Source organism: Sodiomyces alcalophilus (assembly GCF_042370955.1).
Source record: "Sodiomyces alcalophilus JCM 7366 unplaced genomic scaffold ACRALscaffold_4, whole genome shotgun sequence".
NCBI classification, from domain to species: domain Eukaryota; kingdom Fungi; phylum Ascomycota; class Sordariomycetes; order Glomerellales; family Plectosphaerellaceae; genus Sodiomyces; species Sodiomyces alcalophilus.
The window spans coordinates 1,810,284-1,836,826 of NW_027263535.1; the positions used below are offsets into that span (position 1 = coordinate 1,810,284).

Below are 26,543 nucleotides of genomic sequence, written 5' to 3' on the forward strand. Positions count from 1 at the left end.
ATATAATGATTCGATAGAAATACCGAAATTCTTAACTCTCTGTGTAACTCACCTCGAATCCACTGAAGAGCTGCTTACAGCACCTATTCTCGCCGTCGGCACTCAATCTCGTCAATGAATGATCCATGACCAGGACGGTGATGAGAACCTCACTTCCAAACCTCACTTCGTCGACATACGATAACTACGACTACCAGTATGGATCCCACCACTGACCCCCCACGAACCAATGGAGCCGGCCAACCGCCAGCCGAGAGGCCATACCACGCCAAGCGACCTCACAAAAAGTCCCGGACCGGCTGTCGAAACTGCAAGGCGCGCAAAGTCAAGTGTGACGAGGTCCGGCCGTCTTGTCGCAGCTGTGTCGTGCGAAAAGCGCCCTGCGTCTATCCCGCCGCCACTCCCCCCTCGTCGACGGCCGCCGCATCTTCTTCCACTGCCACTACTTCTTCTACCGCCTCCCAAACACCCTCATCCCCCGGCACGTCGACAGAAACACACCCGACACCCAGCCCGCCCGACCTCCCCATCGCCGTCATCACAGAACCGCTCTTCATCCCCGCCGCCCAAAACGACCCCCTGGACATGAAGCTGCTCTGGTTCTACACCACCACCACCTACACCTCCTTCCTGACCCCCTTCTACCCCCGCGGCAGCGAGATCATGCAGGTCACCATCCCCCGCTACGCCTTCGACCACCCTTTCCTCATGAACACCGTCCTCGGCCTCGCCTCCCTCCACCTCCTCCACCTCCGCCAAACCTGGATCCCCCCCGCCCGCGCCATCCGCTACTGCGCCCACGCCCTCGAGGGCTACCGCCACGCCGTCCGCCGCGCCGACCCCTCCACCTTCCCCGCCCTCGTCGCCAGCTCCCTCCTCCTCACCGGCCTCTCCTCCCACGCCTTCCGAGACGACGCCAACCCCAACGACCTCTACCTCCTCGACTGGATCGTCCTCTGGCGCGGCATCGGCCTCGTCATCAAACTCATCACCCCGCACAAGCTCTGGGAAACCGGCCTGGCCGAGCTCTTCTACCGCCCGCGCCTCGACCTCCCCCACGCCGCCCGCCACGTACCCCCCGACCTCCACGTCCTGACCTCCCCCCTGCCCCTCGCCCCAGACGACCCCATCCGCCCCGACCATCTTCGCGCCTACCGCACCGCCCTCACCCACCTCGGCGCTCTCTACGCCGAGCTCGCCACCCCCCACGACCCCGGCGGCCCGCGCATGACCCTCCGCGTCGTCACCTGGTTCACCTTCGTGTCGGACCCGTTCGTCGACCTCGCCCGCCGCCGCCACCCGCGCGCCCTCGTCATCCTGGCCCACTACGCCATGTTCACAAAGCTGCCCCGCGACACGTGGTGGGTCGACGGCGTCGGCGACCGCACCATACGCGGCATTGCGCGCTTTCTCGGCCCGGACTGGGAGCCGTACCTCGGTGTCCCGTCTAGGGTCGTGGGTCTGGCCGGGCCGTTGGATGTCGCTCGCGTTATCCTCCAGGATCCCACTTGGATGGCCGAGCCACCACGTCGAGCTGGAGGAGACGGGGGTTTCTTTTGTCACAAACAGCTGTCCCCTGAGGCCGCAGCTACCGAGACCGATGTCGTGACAGAGACTGTGGGGGGATCTGGGGACTTGGAACCCCATGCGGATGAGGTCACCTTGGCGAATCCGGCGATGATTAGTCTCGACTCTCATCCAATTCTTTGTGAGGGAGATGACGGAGAATGGTAACACCGGTTCGCACAATCTTGACGAGTTGTATGTAAGTGGAGGAATTGGGAATGCAACTGGCGCAATAGGTACGATTTGATGGGTTGCGGATTAGAACGACAGGCGTTGATTTCGATACCCAGTGTGTTTCTTTTGGCAGTTTATTAAATCTTGTTGCTTGACGACTATATCACAGTATGGTTTGAACCGCGTATCGTCAATGTCTTATTGTAGGCCAAGATGAATCTACTCTGGCCTTGTGTCATGACGATACACATGTCCAAGGCCATTCAAGATAGAGTATATGTTATGACCATGGGATATATCAAGTCTCTTGTAGTCCATATACATTCATTCAACGAGAAGAGTCCCAGAGTTCGAATGCTTCGTTGACTATTGAGGACAAGTAGTACTCAGAGGTGGTCACATCGGCACTTATACAGACGAAATATTACTTGGAGAGTTCAGAGAAATTATGTGAATTGATTGGTACACAGCCCACAAAGGAGACTTGATTGAACTAAGGAGAAACCTCGCCTCCCATCTTTCGTCTTCTATACACAGGCCGGGAACACCGTTTGTCGCTTAGATTCCCCCCCTCACACCTCGTCGTCAGGTATCACAAAAGGTTTTGGTTTTGTCTACGAGCTAGCCTCGAGCTCAGCGAGAATCTTGGCACCCTTCTCCTTGGCCGACGCAAAGTCGCCAACCATGTAGAAGGCGTTCTCGGGGAGGCTGTCACCGTCACCCCGGAGGATGGCCTGGAACGAGGCGATGGTCTCCTTGAGGTCGACGAGCTTGCCCTCGATACCAGTGAACACCTCGGCAACAGTGAAGGGCTGGCTGAGGAAACGCTGGATCTTACGGGCACGCTCGACGGTGAGCTTGTCGGCTTCCGACAGCTCGTCCATGCCGAGAATGGCAATGATATCCTGGAGCGACTTGTACTCCTGCAGGATCTGCTGGACGCGGGTGGCGGTGTCGTAGTGCTCCTGACCGACGACACGAGGGTCAAGCATACGGGACTTGGAGTCGAGGGGATCGACGGCGGGGTAGATACCCAACTCGGAGATACCACGAGACAGGACAGTGGTGGCGTCCAAGTGAGCGAAGGTGGTGGCGGGCGCAGGGTCAGTCAGATCGTCAGCGGGGACGTAGACGGCCTGGACCGAGGTAATCGAGCCCTTGGTGGTGGTGGTAATACGCTCCTGCATCTGACCCATGTCGACGGCAAGAGTGGGCTGGTAACCGACGGCAGAGGGGATACGACCCAGAAGGGCAGACACCTCGGAACCGGCCTGGGTGAAGCGGAAAATGTTGTCGATGAAGAGAAGCACTAGAAAATGTCAGTACGTCTTTCAACGCGATATGACGATTGTTATAAGCAAGCATACCGTCCTGGCCCTCCTCGTCACGGAAGTACTCGGCAATGGTCAGACCAGTGAGAGCGACACGGGCACGGGCACCGGGGGGCTCGTTCATCTGACCGAAGACGAGGGCGACCTTGGACTCGCCGTCAAGCTGAATGACCGAGGTCTCCTGCATCTCGTGGTACAGATCGTTACCCTCACGGGTACGCTCGCCGACACCAGTGAACACGGAGTAACCACCGTGAGCCTTGGCAATGTTGTTGATGAGCTCCTGAATGAACACGGTCTTGCCGACACCGGCACCGCCGAAGAGACCAATCTTTCCACCACGAGCGTAGGGAGCGAGCAGGTCGACGACCTTGATACCGGTCACCAGAATCTCAGCCGAGGTAGACTGCTCGGTGAACTCGGGCGCCTCGGCGTGAATGGGCCGCTGGTGCTTGGACTTGATGGGACCACGCTCGTCAATGGCATCGCCAGTGACGTTCATGATACGACCCAGAGTCTCGGGGCCGACGGGAATGGTGATGGGGGCGCCAGTGTCGACAGCCTTGGATCCACGGACAAGACCCTCGGTACCTAATTGGGGTCAAACTTTTGTCAGGTACTGAGCGCCAAGAATACGAAGAGTAAAAATTCCATCACCTACCGTCCATGGCAATGCAGCGGACTACATTCTCGCCAAGATGTTGCTGGAGGGTCGTCAGTCATTGTCTTGGATCCTTTGATCAATTGGACCATCACGCACCGATACTTCGAGGACTAGCCTCTGGCCATTGTTGTCGGTCTCGATAGCGTTGAGAATGGGAGGCAGCTTGGTGCCATCAAACTTAACTGTACGACGAGGACAGTGAGTACAATGTCATCAAATGGATGATTGTTTCCATCCCAGGAAGCCATCCATCAATTGTTTTTCAATGCACATACCATCGACGACGGCACCAATCACCTAAAGGGACGATGTTTTGTCAGTTTTACCGAAATCTTCATCTTCCTTTACGCCGGCCCAACGGAGGTCTCGACGGGACAACGGCATCGCAACTCACCTGGTAGATCTTTCCATCGCCAACACCCGCAGTGCTAGCCCACCGCTTTGCAGTAGGGAATCTGAGGGAGGAAGGCTTGATGGTCCGGCGGGAGGCGGTCGCCGCGAAGGAAGGGCGAGCTGCTCTGGCGAAGGAAGAAATGCCGCTGGAAATGACCGAGTTAGTCCAATTGACCTCAATTGACCGCCGCGACGGCGCAGCAAAGTCCATCCATGGGAAGAGACCAACCTCTTGAACATCTTGACAGATGGTGGAGAGCGATTTCGGATGGGTGTGGAGAGGTGATGGTTGGACTTCAAGGAAGGACTTGGGGGAGAAGTGAGTAGTTTTGCTCGGGATCTAGGCTTCGTCGGTTAGAGCTTTCCTCATTCTGGTCACGTGATTTTTCTTTTTTTCTCCCGCCTCTCAAAAATTGTTATGCGGCGGCCCCCTTTGGCTCGTGCACCCGGCACTATACTCATTCTGGCCTGTTCATTTGACCGGTTTTTGCCGGGCTTTGAATGTTTCTTCCTCAGGCATCATTTTTGGTAAACAAGGAAGTGCCGAGACGCGTTCCCAATGGTCAATACGTAAGTGGTACAAAGTATTTCCACAGCCTTCCCCTTCCATCCTGCAGCCCTTCTACGAGACATCGTCGTGTTCCTTTGTATATTGACTCTCGAGAATCAATCATAGCTCTGTACTCTCCTAGAGCTGCATTGAGACGTGGACCATCAAGATGTCCCGGCAATGTCAATTCGGATCCAATACTGACTTTCAATTGATCCATTAAAAATGACCATTCTCTCAATGAAAAAAAGAAAAACCGTATCCGTAGACTCGTAAAGCCCCACCCGTAATACAAAATGCGACGCCCGAGGTAGCCGAAATCAGATCCTCTGATGAAGGTCCCGCCCTTGTTTCCCTGTCCCAAGTCATAAAATGAGTACTGTCATAAGGCACAAAGAACGCTTCGTAGCTCCATCTCCCAGCCTCGTCCCCTTACCAACTCTCACGTCCTCGAAAATGGCCATCTGCCATGGCCCTCTCGTTAAGCACCGCTCTGGCCCGCTTCCCTATACTGCTCAAATGTCGTCGTGGTCTCGGGCTGGCGAGCAGCGGGCTCTTCGTCCTCTTCTCGAATTCGCCTTTCCACCTCCAAGCGGCCATCCTTGCCCCAGTAGCCCGGTTTCTCTGTCCCGTTTACACATCCCTCCGTAATCAAGACATATGGGACGGGAGCGTCGAACATTGGCTCCGCCAGAACCCGCTCCATCTCCATCTTCAACCCACGAGCACCTGTCTGGGTCTTGGCCGCCTTCCCAGCGATGGCGTAGAGGGCTCGCCTGGTAAAGTACAGCTGCGATGGATACGTCTCGAAGAGCGCCGTGTACTGCGCGACGAGACTATTGCGCGGCTCCGTCATGATCCTGTACAGGTCGTCTAGGGACAACGGGCTCAGAGCGCAGATATTGTGAACGCGGCCGATCAGCTCCGGGATGAAGCCGAAGCCTTGTAAATCCGCGGGCGTCGTTAGATCGAGCGGCGTAAATGCGGATGCCGGCAACCCGGTGTCCGCATGTGCCAGGTGGGAAAAGAAATGCCTCGGCAGATCATGTTCGGTGCCTGAGAGCGTCTGACGACCGCGCAATTCCGACCCAAATCCCATGGATGGCTTCGAGACCCGCCGTATGACATGTTTGTCCAGGCCCACAAACGCCCCGCAGAACACGAACAGAATATTAGACGTGTCGACGGTATACTGCTCGACCTTACTCTGTGGTGGCGTCGACTGTGGCGCGGAGGACGACCCGGACGTGGAATAGTTGGTCGTGATAGGGGACGCAGCGCGTGACGACCGATTATCCTTGACGTGTATTGTGACCTTTGTTCCCTCCACGAGCTTGAGCAGTGCTTGCTGCACGCCTTCGCCGCTGACGTCTCTGCCATTGGGTGTCTCGCGCCGCGCAATCTTGTCGAACTCGTCCAAGACGACAATGCCGTGCTCGGCAGCCTGGATGTCATAGTTGGCTTCGACCAACAATCTCTCGATACAAGTCTCGACATCCTGCCCGATGTATCCCGCTTGCGTGAACGAGTTGCAGTCGGCTATCGTAAACGGTACCTTGAGTTGCTTGCTCAATGTCCTATCATGTGTCAGGGGGGAGGGGCTTCGAAAGGGGAATGAATGCTCGGGACCAGAAACGGCTTACTCGAGGATGTAGGTTTTGCCCGTTCCAGTCGGTCCAAGAACAAGGATATTCGACTTGTCGACCTTGACGCGGCGCGGGCCCTCGGCCTCGGTGGATATGGCGAGATCGTCGGGTGGAGGGGGAGGCACGTAGCCCTCGCGCAAATGCTCAGTTGCCTCGACGTGACCAGGGAAATCATCTGGAGGCATGGTGTTAGTTGGCACGGTGCGGGGTAGAGGAACCAGCCAGGACAGAAGCTAGGGAGGTGCATCTGGTTGCGGACCTTGAGTAGGATGGGGATCACGGAACTTGTCGTGCAGTTCCCTGTCTCTGGCATAGCGCTGCCTTTGGAGCTTTTCCCGCAGCTTCCTATCCTCTTGTTCATGTTGTCTCCTTCTCCTCAGGTTCTGGTAATGGTTGAATATGGTCGCGCAGATGGTCTTTTTGGCCCTGTCTTGTCCAACCACGTAGTCGTCGACGCGCTTCTTCAGGTCCCGCGGGTAGAACTTGGGAACGCCATACTTGGCCTTGTTGAACATGGGGCCGCGACCCGTCTCGAGCGTCGGGTCATAGCTGGTCGTGTAACCGGACGAGAAATCCCGACGACATCGGTTCGGCACGCGGCGGATGGCTGGATGGAAAACGTAGCGTCCGGTCGCGGGAGGGATGGAAGCGCACCGATGACAGACGGACCCCGCTACCCTTGCAGGTAACAGCATGGTCGGTCTATTCGCTCAGTGACGGATGGGCCAGTGCAGAAGAATTGGCATGCTAATAAGGACTTGATTCCGGACCAGTGTTGGTAAGAGAAGGAAAGAAGCTCAAGGTGCGTGCTGGTTAACTGGATGGACGATGGCGTAATGCAACCCATCGTCACCAGGTACAGAGTACGGAATTACCCCAACCGAACCGCATACCCCGCCAGCATCCGCGGTACTCCGTACGGTGCAGCACTCTGTGTTCCGAGTTGACAGCAAACTGGGTCTGATCTGTGGATTTGGCTCACCCAGCCACTCACCAGCCACTCACGCAGGGAAACTGCTTACGTATTCGTACACGTGTAGGTGCGAACGGGTAGGCGCATTCTCATTGGCCAGGACTAAAATTACCCTGGGCCGCATAAGCGCGTTCATAACCGCCCTGTTTCCGGTCCTCTTCTCCCCTGTCAGAATGTCGAATCTCTACCGTCCAATCCCATCACCAAAACAGCCCTTCCCGGACGAAACTCAATGGCTATGAAACTGGCCGGCAGACAGACGACATAAGCGTATATTCCGGATTTATGCAATGTAGGCTATTTTCTTGGGTTTTTATTTTCCAAGCCTAAAACCGACACCAGTAGTTGCAATGTCAGAAAATGAGAGCGAAGAAGGTCAAACTCAGGATTTGAAGAAGTCAAGGCTTTCGTTCTGGGCAATGATGCGTGGTGCATGATCCAGCAGGCGTGAATCTTTCGAATGGGCATCCATTCTCAAAAGGGCGCATTGCAGAAAATGGCCGTGAGCGCAGAAAACATCAAGACGATGCTGAGCGCTTCTGCCGACTGGTCCAATTGCATGGCCTGGTTTACCAAATCGAATAGGGCGAGAATGGCCTCTTCCCCGTGACGAGCAATTTCCAGTAGGTACTGTGGTTCCATTGCCGCTCGCCCGACTGTCATCCGCCGGTATACACCACCATATCGATACGAAGAACGACCATTATCATGGTGAATAACAACGACAGTACAACTCAAGATGGGAGAGTATTCGCCGACGGCCTCTGGGGAGAGCAACGCGATCCTGTAACCTCTATTTGCAGACTCTATTTCAGGTGGCGAGCTATCGACAGTGGTTTTGTCCGCACAGCTCCTCAGGCCCAGAGTCTCCAAGTTTTTAATATGTAAAAGGCTGGCTTTTAGCCTCTCATCTGCAATGGCCTGTCGAGACGGATTGTTCATGAATGCCTTGACACGGTCGGCGAGGTCTTCTGCGCCATTGTACACCTTACTGTTGATGAAACGGTTTGCGAACCAGTCCGCAATCGTCCATTCCTCAAGCGCCGCAGCAACCAGGAACCCACCATCTTTACCGATCCGGTTCCACTCCTCAAACAGGGCAAGGTTGCCGAATGTATCTCGTTCACAAGTCGAAACGTGAGCATTCAGCTCCTGAAGCTCGAGGGAGAAGTAATAATACCCCATCAGATCACAAAGCGTTGGAATAGGATAGCCAGCGATCCAGAGGGGTGGTTGGAAAAACTGGAATGGGACGACGCAGCTCCACTCCCAGTCTAGAACACCAACGATATTCCACGACTTGTCAACAAGAATGTTGTGGGATTCAAGGTCTCCGTGTGTGAGAACGAACGGGCCGCGGCCCGTGCACTGCGAACCTATCCAGCTCGCAGCATACTCTCGAAAGATGTGGTCATAGTATAATATTTCCTCCCACTCGTCGCGGGTGTCGACGTCCCAACCGCTGCCCGTTGCCACGCGACTTTCGCCATGGCGCTGCAGCATCGATGCATACGCTGCGTCCGAGGTCATTGTGCCGTCCTCGTTGAGGTGGTCGGCCATGATATCGAATGGTGTAGCCCCTTCGAGATGGCTAGAGTTTAGACTTATGGATATCGGCGGCTTCCGAACCTCGACGACTCCCGCGGACGACCTTGTAAGACGACCGGCTGCGGGAAACTCAAGCCTCCTTAGTTGGGCGTAGATGCTCGCCAACGACGCGTAAAATCGTTGACGTTGCGCGCCGGTTAGTTGCTTGATATCTTTAATGCTCTCGCCGTGTATGTACCGGAGAATCAAGTAACACGAAAACGGTTCGCTACCCTCGCCTAAGCGGTACGCGATAATGTCTGGCAAAGGAATCGAGGTTTTTTCTGCCACGAGCCTATGGGCCAGCAACGGACTGGTTAGAAGGGGCTTGCATCCATTCTCGGGAGGAGGGAACAGACTGCATTGTGGCGATTTCGGTTTCTAGTTTATCCCTCCCACCGAGGGCTAGGCATGGCTCCAAGGGGAGTCGCACTACCCATTTATCTCCCTCGGCCGCGTTGTCGCGGGCGGGATCTGGCGGGCTGAACTGGACGAAGTAGCAGATGTTGTAGCTGCCACGGGCTGGTGGCTGGAAAAAGTGGCAAGGATCATCGTTGTGGTGGGACGATGCGAGACGAAGGACGGCATCTTGGTCGATGGCTGCTATAAAATCATCGCGGGCGGTGTGGACTTGGGTCTGCGCTATTAGGTTTCTCATAGAAGTCGGTGGCGGCAGAATTCTAGTTGAGCAAAGATCGGGATCCCCGAGTCTTTTTGTCCCATGGGGAAGAAGTTGTCGCGAAGATGATCAATTGGTATAGTATGTCTTACAGGGCACGTGAAGAGCCGATATATTTCCGAGGGAGGTTCTGTCTCGTCAGCCATCAGCTTGGCAATTTATTTTCAATCACATTCAATCCCGCCGACGAACAATGCTGGCTAGCAATGGAGTTTTGGGGTTGCAAATCGTTGGGTTGCTTATCAAGTTGGAGCGTTATCCTTGGTGTCGTTGCCTCCATCGTGACATGGGAGCTCCCGTAATGGGGCCTTCTGTAGAAGCAGGTCGCTACCACGTTCTCCTACCACAGAAAGCTAATGATGTACGTTGTAAAGCAGATTCTGGAGCTCGGATTCGATTCTCAGCCTTCCATATCCTCTCAAAGTATTCGGAGGGCGAGTTGTACGGATATTGACTCTGCATCTCCTAGAGCATCCACCGTACGACATCAATGCTCGGCATGCCATGGACAGCAAATATGGCGAGACCGTGGGAGCCGCAATCCACCGAAACACAACATAGAACGTGCGGTTTATTTGTCCTGTGATACAGCGCCGTAATTTGCCTCTTCTATTCATATATTCGGCCATCTCTCCAATTCTGCTGTAAAGGCCTCAAACTCGGAAAAATGAGATTATCTAGTCGTTCCATCATGGACTGCGTTTGAGACTGGAGGTCGGAGAACATCTCCCTCGAGAGCCGCGACGTCTATATCTACGATATGGCATGTTCTATCCGTGCCTGATGAAAGCGGATACCATGGTTGCCTACCGTCCTTTAAAGGCCTCTGTGTGTACTACATACTATCCTTTCGTCGAGAAGGGATACGATATTGATTAGTTAGTGGACGGCTTTTCATCCAGCCTACATTCTGGTCGGTCTTCCCTGCATGGCTTGTCTCGCGGGAGCAGAGCGAGTGAGGTGTGACAGCTGACGGTAAGAACCCGGGTACTTCATTCACCAGCACCGGCCAGCATAACCTATTGGACTCTCTTCACATCTCTTAAACCATGCTCTTCTGTCGGCGATAAATGCACTCCATCTACGGAGTAGCGTCCTTCGGCAAGACGTGTTTGACTCCCCAGGACAAAAGAAAAAACAACGCTAGTCTGCCCCTTGGGAAGATAATGGCATTGTCAGCAGTCTGGCCAGTCACGGTGGAAACGGAATGGCACTAGGTGTGACACGGGAGCCATCGTCGTACAAGTAGATACAGTCACAGATGGGTTGCTTTTTGAGCGAGAAAGTAATGACAAGGTACATGTATGTGACGGCGTATTATGTACTAGAATTGAGAGAATTGAGGCTGCTAATAATTTGATCAGCTAACCAGCGTTCTCCTCTTTGCTACAGCAAAGTACGTCATACTTTGGTCCAGACCAGATACTGAGGGGTCTCATTCTTTCTTATTATTGCCCCCAGCTACCTACTACCTATGGCCATACGTGCCTCGACGTACCAAGGTACTGGCTGTACTGTATTACTGCAATCCCTACGATTACCACCGATGTTATCTATTTGATTCCGTGAAGATAGTACATCTCATACCGAGTAGAACATCTCGCGTCCTATTCTTATCCTGTTCCTCAGTTGCTTAGCCCTGTCCAACTCTCTACTCTCCCCAACCTGCCGGAACCTGATCCTTTCCGTGCTACCTCGTACTACTTGACGCTGCTTTAGCGATCTAGCAGGTTCTTCAGCTGGGCCCTTTAGCCAGGAGACCAATTTGAATTCCTTTGGTTTGATTTCATTTGACAGACGCGTCTGGAATTTACATTCCGTCCATCTCACGAGCTTCTCCTACCTCCCCCCTAGGCGGACACCCAGAAGCAGCAGTTAACTACAGCATCCCGCACCTTCAACTGCACACCTTCTACCACCCATACTTGGCCAGCCATTGACACTTGACACCCCATCGGGACGAACGAACATCGATCGCCAGGAAGAACATGGCCGCTGTTGTCGAGAATTCGTCCAACTCCCTGGCAGCGAATGCCGCCAAGGGACTGCCCAATGATGGCACTGGTTGGTGTCACCCAGTCGACTTCCACCTGTTTGTTTTCTGACACTCGATATCAGGTGCCGTCAAGATCGACCCCTGGCTTGAACCGTTCAAGGACGTCTTGAAGAGGCGCTATGCCCGAGCCCAGGAGTGGATCGAGAAAATTAACGCCACCGAGGGAGGCCTCGACAAGTTCTCCAAGGTGAGACGACGCGCCCTGCCAGCCAGTCTTCAGTGGAGTTGCCCCCAGCTCACCACCATGTCTGCACTAGGGGATAGAGACCTTTGGGTTCAACGTCGATGCCAAAGGGAACATTACTTACAGGGAGTGGGCGCCCAATGCTGTCGAGGCTTATCTAGTGGGTGACTTCAGTGAGTGTCTTCCTCTCCTAATATGATCCTATGAAGCCTGTTAGACTCACATCAGGCCACCCTTGACTAGACGGCTGGAATAGGAAGTCCCATCCTATGACCAAGAATCAATTTGGTGTTTTCGAAATTGTACTTCCACCCAAAGATGGACAGCCAGCCATCCCCCACAACTCGAAAGTCAAGGTAATCAATCAATCGGTGGACCGCGCAATCCAAACGCCTGGACGGGAGCTTGGCTTACCTCGAATATGTAGATCTCACTTGAACTGCCCACGGCGGAGAGGGTTGACCGACTACCTGCCTGGATCAAGTACGTAACCCAGGACCTATCCGTCTCTCCGGCCTACGAGGCACGGTTCTGGAACCCACCCGCCTCTCAGATATACAAGTTCAAGAACCCCCGGCCTCCCAAGCCTGCGAGCGTCCGCGTCTACGAGGCACACGTTGGAATCTCGTCACCGGAACTGCGTGTCGCCACTTACAAAGAATTCACCAAGAACATGCTCCCCAGAATTCGTGACCTCGGCTACAATGTCATCCAGCTCATGGCTATCATGGAGCATGCATACTACGCAAGCTTCGGCTACCAGGTCAACAACTTCTTCGCTGCCAGCAGCCGCTACGGTACGCCAGAGGACCTCAAGGAGCTTGTCGACACGGCCCACGGAATGGGTCTCACGGTGCTTCTCGACGTCGTGCATAGCCACGCCTCCAAGAATGTCCTGGACGGCCTGAATCATTTTGATGGGTCTGATCATCAGTATTTCCACGAGGGTAGCCGAGGTCGCCATGAGTTGTGGGACAGCAGACTCTTCAACTACGGTCACCACGAGGTGATGAGGTTCCTGCTCAGCAACTTGCGATTCTGGATGGACGAGTTTCACTTTGACGGCTTCCGCTTCGACGGGGTCACAAGCATGCTCTACCACCATCATGGAATCGGAACGTGAGTGCTCATGGTCATCATGTTGATGTCTTGGAGACACCGGTACTAACTTGCCATAAGGGGTTTCTCTGGAGGCTACCATGAATATTTCGGTTCCGACGTGGATGAGGAAGCCGTCGCCTATCTCATGGTCGCCAACCAGATGCTTCATGACTGGTACCCCAACGTCATCACCATTGCCGAGGACGTATCTGGGATGCCTGCCCTGTGCCTTCCCCTCTCCCTAGGTGGAGTTGGGTTCGACTACCGTCTTGCCATGGCCATCCCCGACATGTGGATCAAAATCCTGAAGGAGCAAAAGGACGAAGACTGGGACGTGAGCAATATTTGCTGGACTCTCACAAACAGACGCCACGGCGAAAAGACCATTGCTTATTGTGAGAGCCATGACCAAGCGTAAGTGATGGAGCCGCCCTCTCTTTCCAAGTCAACAAGTTTTCTCCGGATTCTGACCGAACGGCATTTAGGCTGGTTGGAGACAAGACCCTCATGATGCATCTTTGCGATGCGGAAATGTACACTAACATGTCCGTGCTGACACCACTCACCGCGGTCATCGACCGCGGCATGGCCCTGCACAAGATGATCCGTCTCTTGACCCACGGTCTTGGCGGCGAGGGCTATCTCAACTTCGAGGGCAACGAGTTTGGCCACCCGGAATGGCTCGACTTCCCCCGCGAAGGCAACCAAAACTCCTTCTGGTACGCCAGGCGCCAGTTTAACCTGACCGACGACCACTTGCTCCGGTACCAGTTCCTCAACAACTTTGACCGCCTCATGAATACCTGCGAGGCCCGGTTCGGCTGGCTTCAGGCGCCGCAGGCATACATCTCGCTCAAGCACCAAGGAGACAAAGTCATCGTCTTTGAGCGAGGTGGCTGTGTCTTCGTCTTCAACCTGCATCCGTCCCAGAGCTTCAGCGACTACAGGATTGGCATCGACGTGCCGGGGACGTACAGAGTCGTGCTGAACACGGACTCCAAGGAGGTGGGCGGACATGACCGCATTGACGAGAGCACTCGCTTCTTCACCGAACCGACCGAATGGAACAATCGGAAGAACTCCACGCATGTCTATATTCCCTGCCGCACAGCCATAGTAAGTTTCCCCGGACTCGCATGTCGTTGTCGTGTTGTGTTTCGGGCATTCGGATGCTGACGATGTCTTCTTCAGGTCTTGGCCCCCGAGTCGTTAATTTCTCAACGGCCGTAGGGAGCGGAGGACTGGAGGCATGAGGATAACTGGTGAAGCATCCGCCGCGTGGACTGGAGGATAGGGTCGTCGGCCACCTTTGCTTGACACACGCTACTGTGGCGAGAGAACAAATAAATTGGTAGCTGCATCGTCATGTCCCAACTGTTGTCAGTGTCGGATTTGCTCCGATGTCATGTTCCCTCTGCACAAACAAGGAGAATGGAGTTTTCATTTGTAAGAATAACAGACGTAGAAAATGAACCTCATTTCGGACTGTCGACAAAAGAAAGATGCTTGAAATTGATTTAAAGTCTTCAGGTATACTATTTACACCCACCAGCGCATTTCGTCTGTCGTCGGATTCCCTCGGGCGAAGCCCCTCCAAGTCTCCTTTTTTTCTTCTAAGAAGTCGTGTTATACAAGGGAATGTAACAGTCGGCTGCGCTGTCAGAGACGGAGGAGGGGGAGAGAAGCAATCGCCCCGTTTACTGCTGCTTGGGAGGGGACTGGACCTGGCCCGGGCCAGTGTAGCCTTCCGAGGAGATACCGGTGAGAGGATCGGATTTTTGTCCCTGCAGGGAGAAAGAGGGTTATACGTTAGCACGGTTTCGGCGCGTTTGTTTGCGGAAATGTCCAACTGAATAAGCGATATCAAAGGGCGATGGCAACGAACCTTGAGGTACTCGTTGGACGCCTCCTGCCATTCCTTGTTCATGGTCGAGGGACCAGGCCTGGCGAAGGCGCGGATCAGACCGAAGATGGCCAGGCTGACGGCGACGCCGACAGCGGTGCCGAGCAGGACGCGGGACCTCTCGCCGGGAGGGTCGGTGGCACGGGGGCCATGGGGGCCAAAGGCGATCCAGTACGCTAAGAATCCAAGTCAGTAAGCTTGATATTGAATTCCGATCCGAAGTCATCAGATATGCCGTGTCATGATGAATTGTCGCTCGGATGTTGTCGGGGGAGTTCTTATCAATTGAAGACAGAGAAGCAAATGCTCATCGGCCGCCAACGAATTGAACCACCCAAACATCACGGAAATCATTTCTTTGCACTCAATTCGATGCCCAGCCCAACGGGGATCCGAATTGGCCAGAAAACAGTCGCGAATTGACCCGTGTCGCAAGGGAGAACGGGAAAAAACGATGAAAAAAGAGTCATCAAGCACGTACCGGCCTTCTTCTCCTGGATGGTGAGCTCGGTCCAGGAGCCCTTCATGCGGTCCCTCAGGGACATCCACAGCTCGGCCTGTTCCTGGAGAGGCATGGTCTCCCACCTCTTCTCGATGTTGCTGAGGGTCGGGTTCGAGATGGCGTGGGTGGTGGCGGCACGGCGGATGACCATAGCCTGCCCCTGCCGGGGTACGGCGCGGAGCAGGGACGAAGCCTGGGTTCGCATCATGATGGATGTTTTGGAGGTCCCGAAATGCAGACTCGGAGTGGAGATGGGTCCAATTGATGGGTTGACCGGAGGCGTACGGCGTCGCGGGGTGCTGTGTTGTGGGAGGTGAGCTGGGAGAGAGTAAAGTAGTATTATTAGGTGAAGTTCCAGGAAGAGGGTTTTTCGAGGTAATCGTCTGACCCGGTTCTCTTAGCTCATTGGCTTGCCATCCTGCTTCTGCCACTGGGCCGAAATCGTTCGGCATCCGGGCTTTCATGACTAACCATTTTCATCACGTGATGTCAGGGATAGTGACGTACGGAGTACGAAGTACGTTCCTGTGAGACGGAAACGTGTTACTCCGTCCCACCTGTAATGTTCCAGAACCTACCAAGCGTTCGTGAGGGATGCATAGGTAGCTGCAGCCAGTGTACCTCTTTGCGCAGAACTACAAATGGGATCCCCTACATTACGAAGTACAATTCTCCAGGTATTATTGGTACTGATAGTGGGCTAGTACAGGGACACTGTGAATGAACTGTGTTTGCTGTAGTCAGTTGCGGTTAGATATCCGCGCTCTGGATTACAAGATCTGCCAACTCCGTGACCATTGACACGAGATACGAGGCTTAACAAGTATCACAACTTCACAGGGAAAGAAAACCAAGGGTGCTGAACCCACTGGGGGCGGTCCCGTTCTCGTGCTAGAATATAAGTCATCTCCAGGTGTAGTTTCGCTCGAGTAAAAAGAGCCACAACAGCCAGGATCTGAAGCAGGGCCCCCTTCTACGTTGTAGACATCCTCCGTGTATTGCAGCAAGGTGTGAATTCCGAGTCGGACAGCATCGCAGGTAAGACACGAGGACTTTCTGGTGAGCCAGAAACACAGACGAACCCATCTCCTGGTGGAATATCGTCAAATCGGCGTCTTGGCCATGCGAAGGCCCAGGACAGAACGAGAGCGCCGGGCGTTTCAGTTGGGCAGGCCGTAGGAGATGAAGTCGATCTTATGACCGACCGAGCTCCGTAACATGCCTTCCACGTCTCAAATAACTGTACATCTGGGTCGAGGAGCAGATTTCAGTGTCGACTGGACATTGTGATGGAGCTACAGTCAGACTTCCAGTCCGTCCACCGGAATCCAGACCCGACTTTCCATTGTATTCCCGGGCAATGCGTGTTAGGCCGTATAAGACGGACAGACGAAAAGCAGTCTATCTCGACGACGCAGAGAATTAACCAATTGCGCGAGGTGTTCAGTATGTATGCAATACGCCGTCCAACGGATGCACCCCGGATTTCCCAGTTCTTACAACCAGGGAACCTGTCTAGGTTCCAGAAAAAGACCTCCAGGGATTGATATATGGATTATTATTCTGCGTATTCTCTTGAAGTTGGGAACAGCTGCGCGTTCATGCCGGGCCGTAGCACGGCGAAGGTTGTTGTACACGGATGGATAAAAGTTCGAGGTATATTTGCGGGATCATTGACTTCGGGTATCTTGCTCGGTGGGATTGGGGGATGATGCTGTTGGAGTGGGCTGGGGCTGTGTAGTTTGTTGGTTGCGTTGAGACGACAGTTGAAGATCGCGTTGTCGCTTCTGGTCGGCGAGAGCTGGTTGCAAGGAGAACACGCCTATAACAACAGAGCAAGATTTTCAGTCAGTAAACTGATTGAGATATTGTAGAAGTGAGGCCAGTGAAGCTCTTACTAATAAAGACTCCAGCGCCTACGGCTATGCCTAGCCCCAAATACTGTCGAAACCCCATTGGAAGTCGAGATGTTGGGACCTGGGGATGCGCTTCAGAGGCTGCTCTGGTGTAATCACGGAGTAATAGTGTACAAAATATTCTCTGCTCTTGCTGCCGGACCAAATCGACGAGGGACGAAGGTACGTAATTACTTCGTACCTTGCTGTTGAGCCCGTTGAGCCCCGCGGAATTGGAGGTTCGGTGAATATTCGGACCGGAGATTAGTGGGGCCAATATATGGTACCTTATGTACACTTCAACGCTTTAAAGTGGTACCGTGTTTTCGCGTCTCTTCGTCGCGTCAAAGCTCCTCCAGGAGGTACAACGTACCACCGTGCCTGTATCCCTGTATGACAGCCTGACAGGCGAGCCAGTAAACGCAACCGCGTCCCCCACATCGACATCAATGCAGCCAGACCGTGGAAGGCTCTTCGCTGTAACGAAGCCTTGATTTCCTGAAATCATGACTCGGCCGTGATTCTTCAACGATGACTACTGTATCCCTCCCAAATGGCCAACTGGAGGGTTCTCGGGGAAGTTCCGGACTCGGACGACGACGCCGACTTTGATAGCCAGGAGTCAAATCTCATTTCTGGTCCTGCATCTGATGCAGCACCGCCTACACTCGAAGGTCAACCTGTCACAGGGACTGTCACAGGGAACTCCGAACAATGCAGCATCTGGGATGTACCAGACTCGTCCCCGGCGCAGAACATTCAGAAGCCAGGACCAGCTGAACGGCCAAAGACACCCATAGTACCAGCAAGCCCTGTCACAGACCCCGAATCCTCGCCTTTGTCCTCTGTCCCTGACGATGCTTTCGATGACGACGAACTCAACGCACTCCATAGTCAAATCCTTGACGAAGGAATCGAATCGTTCAGGAAAAAGCCAGCAACAACACGCAACTATGTTGAGGGCTCGCCAGATCCTCTCAATTTCACCGACGATGACGTATCGAGAAACTTTGTCGAGCTGACCCAGGCACCGCCCGATTTTCTCCTCAATAATGGCACCGACGAGCCGAGTCAACCGAAACCAAGTCAGGCTCAGCCGCCGAGGAGCCAGCCTCCCTCCCCACTCCGTTCGCAGGTTGAGAGTGGCTCCGCAAGCCCTGCGACAGTTGCCTCGCGATATGCCCGCACGCTTCGTCCGAGAAAGCCGATCCAGCAACATCCCTATCTCATTGAGAATGTTCAGTACAGCAAAGCCTTGAGATCCGCAGGGGTCAAACCTGTGAGGGTGGATATCGAAGAGGCCAGGCAGAGAAGGAAACGAGCCGAGGAAGAGGATTCGCAAGAACAGGAGTTCGAGGTTGATAGTCAAAGCATCGCTAGCGGTGGCCACGCTTCAGCCTCGGAGGAGAATACCCAGTCGGCAGACGATGATCAGCTGGAATCGAGCGCATCGTTCCCGCGTCTGTTCTCCTCGTCCCCAGACCACAGGATCTCTTCTCCGACGGTGCGTGGCATTTTGAGTAGCCCTACCAGCGGTTCGCGAAAAACCGACTTTACGAGTCCATTCATGGTTGACGATGACGACGGCTTCCCGTCTCTGGACATCCTGCCCAGCTCGAACAAGAGATTGTCGGGGGGGAATCGATTATCATCCTCGACGAGGCCGCCCCCGCGAAAGAAGCATCGACGGAATCCCATGGACAGCAGGTCCGCGTCTACAAGCTTGGGCGGCACGGCACGCCCATACCCGAAGCCTCTGCCGCGTGCAGATGTTCTCGAAAGCTCACCACCGAGACCTTTGCCTACGAATAGAGAGCCGAATGTCGCATCTGAAGAAGTGACTGGGACTCTTGAGCAGCAGCGCATAGTGCCTACAGAATCTCGACACCACTCCCCACTCCCAACAACTACACGCCGGATATTTGACCTGACTATGGAGGAGGATGAACCCACTCCGGCTGGAGAGGCTGGCCCTGATATCGATAGCTCCTCCGGAAGTGATTCGGAAAACAGCGTGGATGTGGTTAGGTTCAGTCGGAGGGCCAGAGGGGTTCTGCCGGCATCGCATTTCAGGCTGGATCAATCCATGAACCAAGGAAACTTGCGCCAAAAAGTGCAAAGTCGGCCTTCAGAGACGACGGATGTGACACAGACGCAGAGGCGTGGGTTGGCAGTGCGACGAACAGGAACACCTCATTCACGAACCGCTTCGGTGCTCCCTTTCGACATCTCCGACGAATCCGACACCGAGCTCCCAGAGATCCCCCAAGCCTCGAGAGAATCGCCTGTGGCTCAGACCGTCGTCAATTTGGAAGATACTGACGATGGCTCGAGCGCCGAGGAGCATGACGAGATTGACCACATGATTCAACGTCGTAAACGTCAGCTCGACCGCACCAGCTCGCATAGCAACACTTCCAAGCGACGGAAGACCCTCCACTCATCTTCGTCTCGCAATAGAAAACGAGGTGAGCAACAAACCATTACGAGCCACTTTTCATCCCTCACGGGGCAGCCGTCCACTGCCAAAAACAGCAACTCGACCACTCGCCCTCGGGTAGCCAGGGGGCCGCAGAAACGACGATCGAAGTCGGCCAAAAAGCCCGCCGCACCGCCTCGAATCGGCATCCTTGACGTGATCGAACCGCGCGCACCCCAGTTCCTGAAGATTGCCGCACGGACAGCGAAGAGAAGGGCGCACAAGGGCCGTTCGAGCCCGGGAAGCAAGAGAATTTGTTTGGGCACTCGCGAGGACCAGATCGATGCCGGCACCGTGTTGCATGACTGGGTTAATGGAAAAATCCAGCCCCGTCCGACAGTCCTGTCCGCCCGCCCAGGGGCCATCTCCAAGACGATTAGACAGCCACTGCAGCAGGTTTCACACAATTTACAGCAATCATCACCCCGAGCTATTGACGAGAGACCGCGGGCAGACCCGAAGCATGGCGAGCCACCTCCCGATGATACGTTTGGTCGTCATCGAGCAGCACGACGCCAGAACCGAAATAAAACCCCAAATCCGGATGTACCAGTTCGTCCTGCACAGCTCGAAGCCGACCTTCTGACGCAGCCTGGGCGACTTGCATTCCATTCAAAAAAGCGGATGCTTGACGTTCTGTATCGCCAAAATAACAAACGCGCAGCGTCCCCGAGCATCATTCTTTCGCTGCCTGGCGTAGGTGACAGCTCCAATGCCGACCCTGAGGACGACATAATATCATCTCCTGGACTCGATGAGACCTCGACCCATTCTCGAGAGCCTGTGGCTCGGAGGCGGAAGAAGCTGGTGAAACCTCGGCGCATCGATATAGAGGCAGCCCAATACCGGCACGCAAATGATCCGTTACCTCAAGCCTCGCCCACGCCAGTGGGCAACGAGGCTGCGGAGATTAGCGATGGAAAACTACTCGGTCTCGGACCGTTTGGGACCCAATATTCTCAGCATTTTGAGAGATTTCCTCTGGAGCGAGGTATTTTCTTTCACGAGGACACTCTCTTGGGAAGCGGATGCGTGCGAGCTGCCTTGGACAAGAGCTATGCGGACAAGGTCTTTCAACTTCGGCCGCGGGTCTTCTTCAGTCTGTCCAGCCAGTCGTTGAGATGGGGCCCCTGGAATGACGACGTATCTTCCGAATTCGGTATCCTGTGTGACACCATTTTGAACCAACTGGTATCCCCGGATACGTCGGACGACCTCCAAGTCGACGCAAAAGGGGCGGCACAGTTTGTCCGTTCGTATATCCAAGACGGCCTCAGCGTCTCTCAGGATTCGGAAGCAAAGTCATTTATTTCCCGTCTGGTCGACGTCTTTGGAAGCTTCCTATCACGGTTGCAGACGGAAGTGTCGCATCTCAGTCCACGGCGGTTGCAAGTCGCCCTTGAGATACTTTGTCCATTACTCGTGGCCACAGCCTGCGGAGTCAATCTCTCCAAGAACGTCGAAGCCCTGAGCTCCGATATGATGCGAATGGAGTCGCTACTCCGAAACATGTCGACAACATGTGTCTCCTGTCTTGTGGGCGTCGGGTTGGGGCCCATCACGAAACTCCTGGATGACCTGCGGCGCCTCTCCTTCCGCCAGCGCGGTATCCGCGCTGATAACGTTGCCGCCCAGACCTGGGTGGTTCTGATGACGGTTCTCGGGGACTTGCAAATCCCCAGGATGAGCTTCTGGGACGTCACATACTCGGTGCTAATCAAACCCGAGATGAAGTCGGAATCCAATGCGAGGGTCTTTGAGCAACTCTGGGGGAACGTCTTCACGTTGCTTCCTCTATGCGAGATTGACAGCTCGGGTGTCGTTGCTTCGGGGTCGAGGTATCGCATTTCGATGGATGGCTGGGCCCTGCCACAGTTGACCTTGAAGCGAGTCTTCCAGCTATACAGAGACAACAGCCGCCAACCGCCCAGCTTCAACAACTACTGCAGGGCCCTTCTTGGTCGTTGCCACTATTTGGTCGAGCAATGGGGCTGGCAAAAGTGCAGCGGTGTTGTCGGCACCATCTTCGACTTCTTCGGGTCGCAAAGCCTGTCGCATCTCCGAAACGAGGTGGTCTACCGGTCACCGGCGTTTCTGGAAAGCCTGCATCTCAATCCGTCGTTGAAAGTGGAACCAGAAGATCGCAGCTTTCACATCTTCCTCAAGCTTATCGCCGTGGCCATCAAGCAGTTGGTGCGCTCAGGCTCGACCAACGAAGTCCGGAACCTCGTGGCTCGCACATTACCGAACCACAACCGACAGTACCTCAAGGAGCACAACATCCACCAGGACGATCTGGGCGCGCTCCGAAACCATCATGACTTGCTCTGCACCCTGTACTGGGCGACTCCTCCAGAGTTGCGCCCTGCCACGCTGATCCAGCTTCTCAAGCAGCTCGTCATCCCGGCCAGCTCGCACAAGGAGGCATGTCTCATCAACTTGCGGGCCTGGGGCCAGATCGCGCGTTTCGTCGTGTCCCAGGACTCAGCGTCTGCATTCAGGGCCATGTACTGGTGGCAGACGGACACTTTTCAGGAGCTCCTCGGGCAATACGACTCGGCGGCCGCGGATATCAGACAGCAGATAAGCAATATGTCCAGCGACACCAGTGTTGGGATCAGCCCGGATCTGATAAGTGGGATCATAGCCAGCAATAAGTCGGCAACGATGGACGTCCTGATCTTCAGCACACGTTTGTCTCTCGATACTGCTCGATACGCCCGGAGTCTCGAGCTGGCCATTCTCGCCGCCAATAATCGTGAGGAATCAGATCCAAGACCTAAGCCCACGCATGACATGATGCTAACTCATTGGAACAGACCAAATCAAACAGGTTTTCCGCCGGTTTTCCACCGCAGAACCCGAGTTTCCTTGGGTCATTCTTCGAGACACCTTGGCCACGCTCCAAGTCCTCTTGGATCGAGTCGAGCGAGCCCTTGGCGATAATAGGCAGGGCGAGAATGAGAGGACACTAGATGGTGCAAATGTGGATGACAGCATCATGGTACTACGCCCCCTCCACGGCATGCTTGGAGTCGTCTTGACTCTTGCTAACAGATCACCAGCTGCTGGACCGTGAACTCACCGCGGACTTTTACACCATGGCTCGTTGTGTACTCAACACCGAGTCCGAGACCAATGTGTCCTCTCTCTCTGATCTAACGAGATCTGATTGCGTCGAGCAAGTCGTGCGTACTGGCGGCCAGTTGGCCGCAGTCTTGACGCGATGCGGAGCCATGGTATGTTTCTCAGCCAACGGCCATGGAGCTTGGAAAACAGAAGACTAACCCGTGCAGCGCCTTTCTCAATGTTTCAAGCGAGGGAGACAAGGCATGTTCGAGGATGTCCCCGCGAGACTCAGCCTGCGCCAGCGGCACTATCTCCCGCTCTTTCTGGCGGTTGTTCAACAGCGAGTCATGGTTGATCTCACGGTACGTGTCCGGCATGACGAGTTGTGCACATCGATGGCTAACGTAAGGTAGGATATCGGCGCGAGCCATCTGCAGCTGTGGCTGCTATCTCTAGTGAAGCCAGTGCGCTATCTGGGCTTTGAGCACGAGCTTGCCGCGGTGCTGGGCCAGCAACCAGACGCCTTCGTGCCGGACGACGCTGGTCAGTCGTTGAGGCTAAGGGATTACGGGACTCTACGACATCTCATTGAACGTAAGTCACAGAGAATTAAAAAAAAAGATTTCGGGACGCCCCGCTGATTGTCTACTACAGATGCCTTGTCGTGGATGAGACGCTCGCTGCGAGAGGCGTCTTCGTCTCAGTCCGACAAGAAGAAGCTTTCGGCCGACTTTGATTCGGCTCTCCAGACGAGCATGCAGCTCATGCGAGATGACCTCCGGACGCTTGAAGCCTCTGGCGACGGGCATGCTGCCTATGTGAGTTTCGTTCGTCGAGTTATTTCTCTCATCAGAGCACACGGCGGAGACATCTGCACCATACCCAATTTCTTCTACGAAGTCAGCAAAGAATACTCCCCGCCGTTACAGGATCCTCAGCTCCAGGCGGCGAGTATCGAGTCCTACGGCATCCGTCTCCTGGAAGGCGACGCAAAAGCGGCGCCGCAACTGTTCTTCTACCTCTACAACAACTTTAAACAGGCTCTTCACAATGGAAAACTGGGACATGAGGTGGCCATGTTACGTGAGGGCATGAAAGCGGATGCCGTTCTCTCCTTCAGCTTGGGGAAAATGATCCCCGCCGTCCTGCAAGCTGCTACGGAAAAGCACGAGGTGTTCATTATATTCGATGTTTTCTGCGAAGCGATCAAGCTCCGGCTCACCCAGTCCCCCGTCTCTCGTCAGATCAGCGAAGACGGGCTCAGTCAGATCCCGGCCATGGTGCATGCCACCCTCAGGTGGGCGGCCGAAGTGCGGCGCTTGGGGGAGACGCCAGTACCGCCGGAAAAGACGCACCTCTTTAGGAAGGTGATTTTCCTGTTCAACACTTTACAGCCGGCCCTAGAGGCGTACTCGTATTCCATGCACGAGCCTGCGTGCTGGGAGGAGGTAGAGACGTCTTTGGAATTATTGGGCGAAATTACCAGGGAAGTCGAGGCGGTGTTGGACTCGACGCCTAGCCTGGACGGGGCGGTTCTTTCATCCACTGCCCTCTTCTCCGGGTCAAGTGTGGCCCTTGACGATGTAAGGCCGCGGGATACACATGTCGACACCTTCGCGGCCAGTCTTGTTCGCGAGGCCGAGCGGAGCTGGGTGGTCACGCCGGATACCATCACGGTCCAGGCTCCGGTGAGGGCAACGCAGTCGGGACAGGGTTCACGGCGGCCGGTGTGGATAGCGGGAGAGTTGTTGGAGAGCTTGCATGGAGAGCTGCGGAGGTGGAATTGGTGGTGGTCTAGATGTAGGCCGGGAGGCCAACGATCAAGGCAGTCCCTCACTTGGGCTTGTGGTACAGATGCAGCCTGGTGAGGCTGGGGGACGCTGGGGGCCGCTGGGGGGCATGCATACAAGTGAGGAGACATACGGAGGACCTGGGGGGGTGATATACAGCTGCTCCAACAAGACGATTCATGCACCCACACCGTTCTCCTGGTCGCCCGCCTCCCGGTCTTCCATTTCGAACATGCGTCGCATCTCGGCGTCGTACCTTTCCTTCTGTCGTAACTTATCCTCTACAAACTTGGACGAGTCCTTACACCAGAATTTCGAAAGGAAGAAGCTCAGTTTCGGACTCAAACCGAAAGACGCAAACTCAGGTCGGAGGTGCTGTTTGAACAGATTGTACATGCCATCGATAGAATCTAGACAGTGGACGAACCACGACAAATTAGTCTCCCATCCGCTTTGCAAAATAGCGGCAAAGGGGACATTATGGAGCTTCGACGTGGTCATCTTCTGCTCTTCCTCACGCAGGATTGTGATGAACTCTTCGCGAGCCTGGGTGTACTCGGCGACATGCTCCGGCGAGCCAACCTCATCGATACCCCGGCCAGTAATCCAGTAAGGCACGTCGATCATCTCGATCGGCCGGGCACAGATCCATTCCAGGTCGATGATGGCGGTAACATTCCAGTGGTCATCAACGAAGATGTTACTGCCGTGCAAGTCGGTGAACTGCATGACGAAAGTGTCACGCCGCTCGTCTCTATCCAGGTAGCAGTACGCAACGGCCCGCAGGGCGACCTGAACGGCCATTTGATATTGACAATCATCTTCATCAAACGCGGCGTTGGGTTGGGCGCGGAAATGGCGCTCGTGTAGCTTGAGGACATCCCAGACGTATGGCTCCATACGAGTATAAGTGTCATTTGGTTGGATAACGCGGGATGCGCCGTTGTTCTCGAGCATAACCAAGTTGCACGTAAGAGGACGGTTCGACAGGGTAATTGTGCCGTCATCGTGGAAACGCCATGAACCGATCCGAGGCAGCGGGACACGCCCGACGGTAAGCATGAGTCGAGAGAGTCCGCGAAAGAGGTTACGTCGGTGTCCGGCGTCATTATGGTGCTTTTGCCAGGTCATCGAGAGCATCCTGCCGATTGTTGGTTCGATATACTCGAGGACAACATAGCCGGTCTCCAACGCGTGGCAGGACCTGACGGGCACGTATTGAGACAGGAGAGGACGTCGGAGTAGAATGTGTAGTCTCCGCCATGCGGCTCTGGCCCAGCGGATATAGAAGGGCTGTCCTCCCACATGAGTGAACTACCTTGGCCGACTGATCAGCGCGGGAATCAGGGAAGACCAGGCCAAAGAACAGAGAACGAGAGTGACAAAAGAAAAAGAACGACGTACGTGACGGCCATCCGTAAAGCCAAAACCTAGCAACATGGGTATGCGCACGTCCGGACAATGCTCCTGCATCCATACGTACGTGGCCACCTCGGTTGAAACCTTTTCGTCGACAGTGCCCGGGTACTGGGCCTCCGCCAGCTTATGGCTCATCGGGCATCGTACCAGCAACGTCCGTGTTACACTTCCGTCTTGGTCGAGTATCTGAACAGGAATACAGATATTGAAGCTGCCCCGGATCCATGTTTCGGGCTCCTGGACAACACAGCGTTGGTCCTGCAGATGGGGATCGAGGCCGGCATGTAAGGCGGCCACCGAGGCGATTGCGCGCCGACGCTCGGTCCATAAATGCTCAAAGAGCTTTTGTGCTACTTCTTCCAAACGAATACGCAGGATGATGTCGTCCTCGTGCTCTTTGGCTGATTCGAAGCCGATGGGAAGGCGCTTATACAATGGAAACTTTACTGTCGTCATCTCGTCGTCGAGGTCCCCACAGAGCTAGGTTGAAAGAGGTTGGACTGCCGAGCCTGACGTCTCGTCATCGGCGGACGTTCTATATTAAGGGGAAGCCCAAATAGGGGGAACGCGGCGCGATGCAAC

At 54.8% G+C, this 26,543-nt stretch overlaps 9 protein-coding genes across 9 annotated transcripts; 3 read left to right on the forward strand and 6 right to left on the reverse strand.

Annotated features, from left to right (window-relative positions):
- Positions 1-198: 198 nt before the first annotated feature.
- On the forward strand, positions 199-1,983 carry ACRALDRAFT_2053243 (uncharacterized protein; the record flags this gene model as incomplete). Its single annotated transcript, XM_071021670.1, has 1 exon — positions 199-1,983. One exon carries the CDS (start codon positions 199-201, stop codon positions 1,732-1,734), a length of 1,536 nt encoding a protein of 511 aa, XP_070874842.1. The 3' UTR covers positions 1,735-1,983.
- Positions 1,984-2,155: 172 nt separating this feature from the next.
- Positions 2,156-4,453, reverse strand: ACRALDRAFT_1064187 (uncharacterized protein). The gene is made up of 7 exons (XM_071016919.1): positions 4,358-4,453; positions 4,130-4,274; positions 4,011-4,032; positions 3,832-3,917; positions 3,733-3,775; positions 3,108-3,662; positions 2,156-3,049 (listed from the first exon to the last, which is right to left on the reverse strand). The coding sequence occupies exons 1-7, from the start codon at positions 4,366-4,368 to the stop codon at positions 2,355-2,357; spliced, it is 1,557 nt and encodes a 518-aa protein (XP_070874843.1). The 5' UTR covers positions 4,369-4,453; the 3' UTR covers positions 2,156-2,354.
- A 706-nt stretch (positions 4,454-5,159) lies between these two features.
- Positions 5,160-7,019, reverse strand: ACRALDRAFT_1064186 (uncharacterized protein; the record flags this gene model as incomplete). Its single annotated transcript, XM_071016918.1, has 3 exons — positions 5,160-6,255; positions 6,322-6,499; positions 6,584-7,019. 3 exons carry the CDS (start codon positions 7,017-7,019, stop codon positions 5,160-5,162), a joined length of 1,710 nt encoding a protein of 569 aa, XP_070874844.1.
- Positions 7,020-7,771: 752 nt separating this feature from the next.
- Positions 7,772-9,843, reverse strand: ACRALDRAFT_211013 (uncharacterized protein; the record flags this gene model as incomplete). The annotated part of the gene is made up of 4 exons (XM_071023457.1): positions 7,772-9,197; positions 9,244-9,594; positions 9,656-9,693; positions 9,736-9,843. 4 exons carry the CDS (start codon positions 9,841-9,843, stop codon positions 7,772-7,774), a joined length of 1,923 nt encoding a protein of 640 aa, XP_070874845.1.
- A 1,708-nt stretch (positions 9,844-11,551) lies between these two features.
- ACRALDRAFT_2105517 (glycoside hydrolase family 13 protein) lies at positions 11,552-14,080 on the forward strand (the record flags this gene model as incomplete). Its single annotated transcript, XM_071023249.1, has 7 exons — positions 11,552-11,627; positions 11,682-11,806; positions 11,877-11,976; positions 12,047-12,159; positions 12,231-12,922; positions 12,983-13,318; positions 13,390-14,080. 7 exons carry the CDS (start codon positions 11,552-11,554, stop codon positions 14,078-14,080), a joined length of 2,133 nt encoding a protein of 710 aa, XP_070874846.1.
- Positions 14,081-14,601: 521 nt separating this feature from the next.
- ACRALDRAFT_1070982 (uncharacterized protein) lies at positions 14,602-15,517 on the reverse strand (the record flags this gene model as incomplete). The annotated part of the gene is made up of 3 exons (XM_071017814.1): positions 14,602-14,688; positions 14,790-14,983; positions 15,289-15,517. 3 exons carry the CDS (start codon positions 15,515-15,517, stop codon positions 14,602-14,604), a joined length of 510 nt encoding a protein of 169 aa, XP_070874847.1.
- A 1,069-nt stretch (positions 15,518-16,586) lies between these two features.
- Positions 16,587-17,363, reverse strand: ACRALDRAFT_1076718 (uncharacterized protein). Its single transcript, XM_071018530.1, has 2 exons — positions 17,208-17,363; positions 16,587-17,131 (listed from the first exon to the last, which is right to left on the reverse strand). Exons 1-2 carry the CDS (start codon positions 17,263-17,265, stop codon positions 16,980-16,982), a joined length of 210 nt encoding a protein of 69 aa, XP_070874848.1. The 5' UTR covers positions 17,266-17,363; the 3' UTR covers positions 16,587-16,979.
- A 394-nt stretch (positions 17,364-17,757) lies between these two features.
- On the forward strand, positions 17,758-25,192 carry ACRALDRAFT_1050902 (uncharacterized protein; the record flags this gene model as incomplete). Its single annotated transcript, XM_071015657.1, has 7 exons — positions 17,758-18,097; positions 18,176-22,441; positions 22,503-22,687; positions 22,749-22,922; positions 22,980-23,114; positions 23,166-23,346; positions 23,407-25,192. 7 exons carry the CDS (start codon positions 17,758-17,760, stop codon positions 24,618-24,620), a joined length of 6,495 nt encoding a protein of 2,164 aa, XP_070874849.1. The 3' UTR covers positions 24,621-25,192.
- On the reverse strand, positions 24,720-26,417 carry ACRALDRAFT_1033775 (uncharacterized protein; the record flags this gene model as incomplete). The annotated part of the gene is made up of 2 exons (XM_071014956.1): positions 24,720-25,856; positions 25,947-26,417. The coding sequence occupies 2 exons, from the start codon at positions 26,415-26,417 to the stop codon at positions 24,720-24,722; spliced, it is 1,608 nt and encodes a 535-aa protein (XP_070874850.1).
- Between the last annotated feature and the right edge of the window lie 126 nt (positions 26,418-26,543).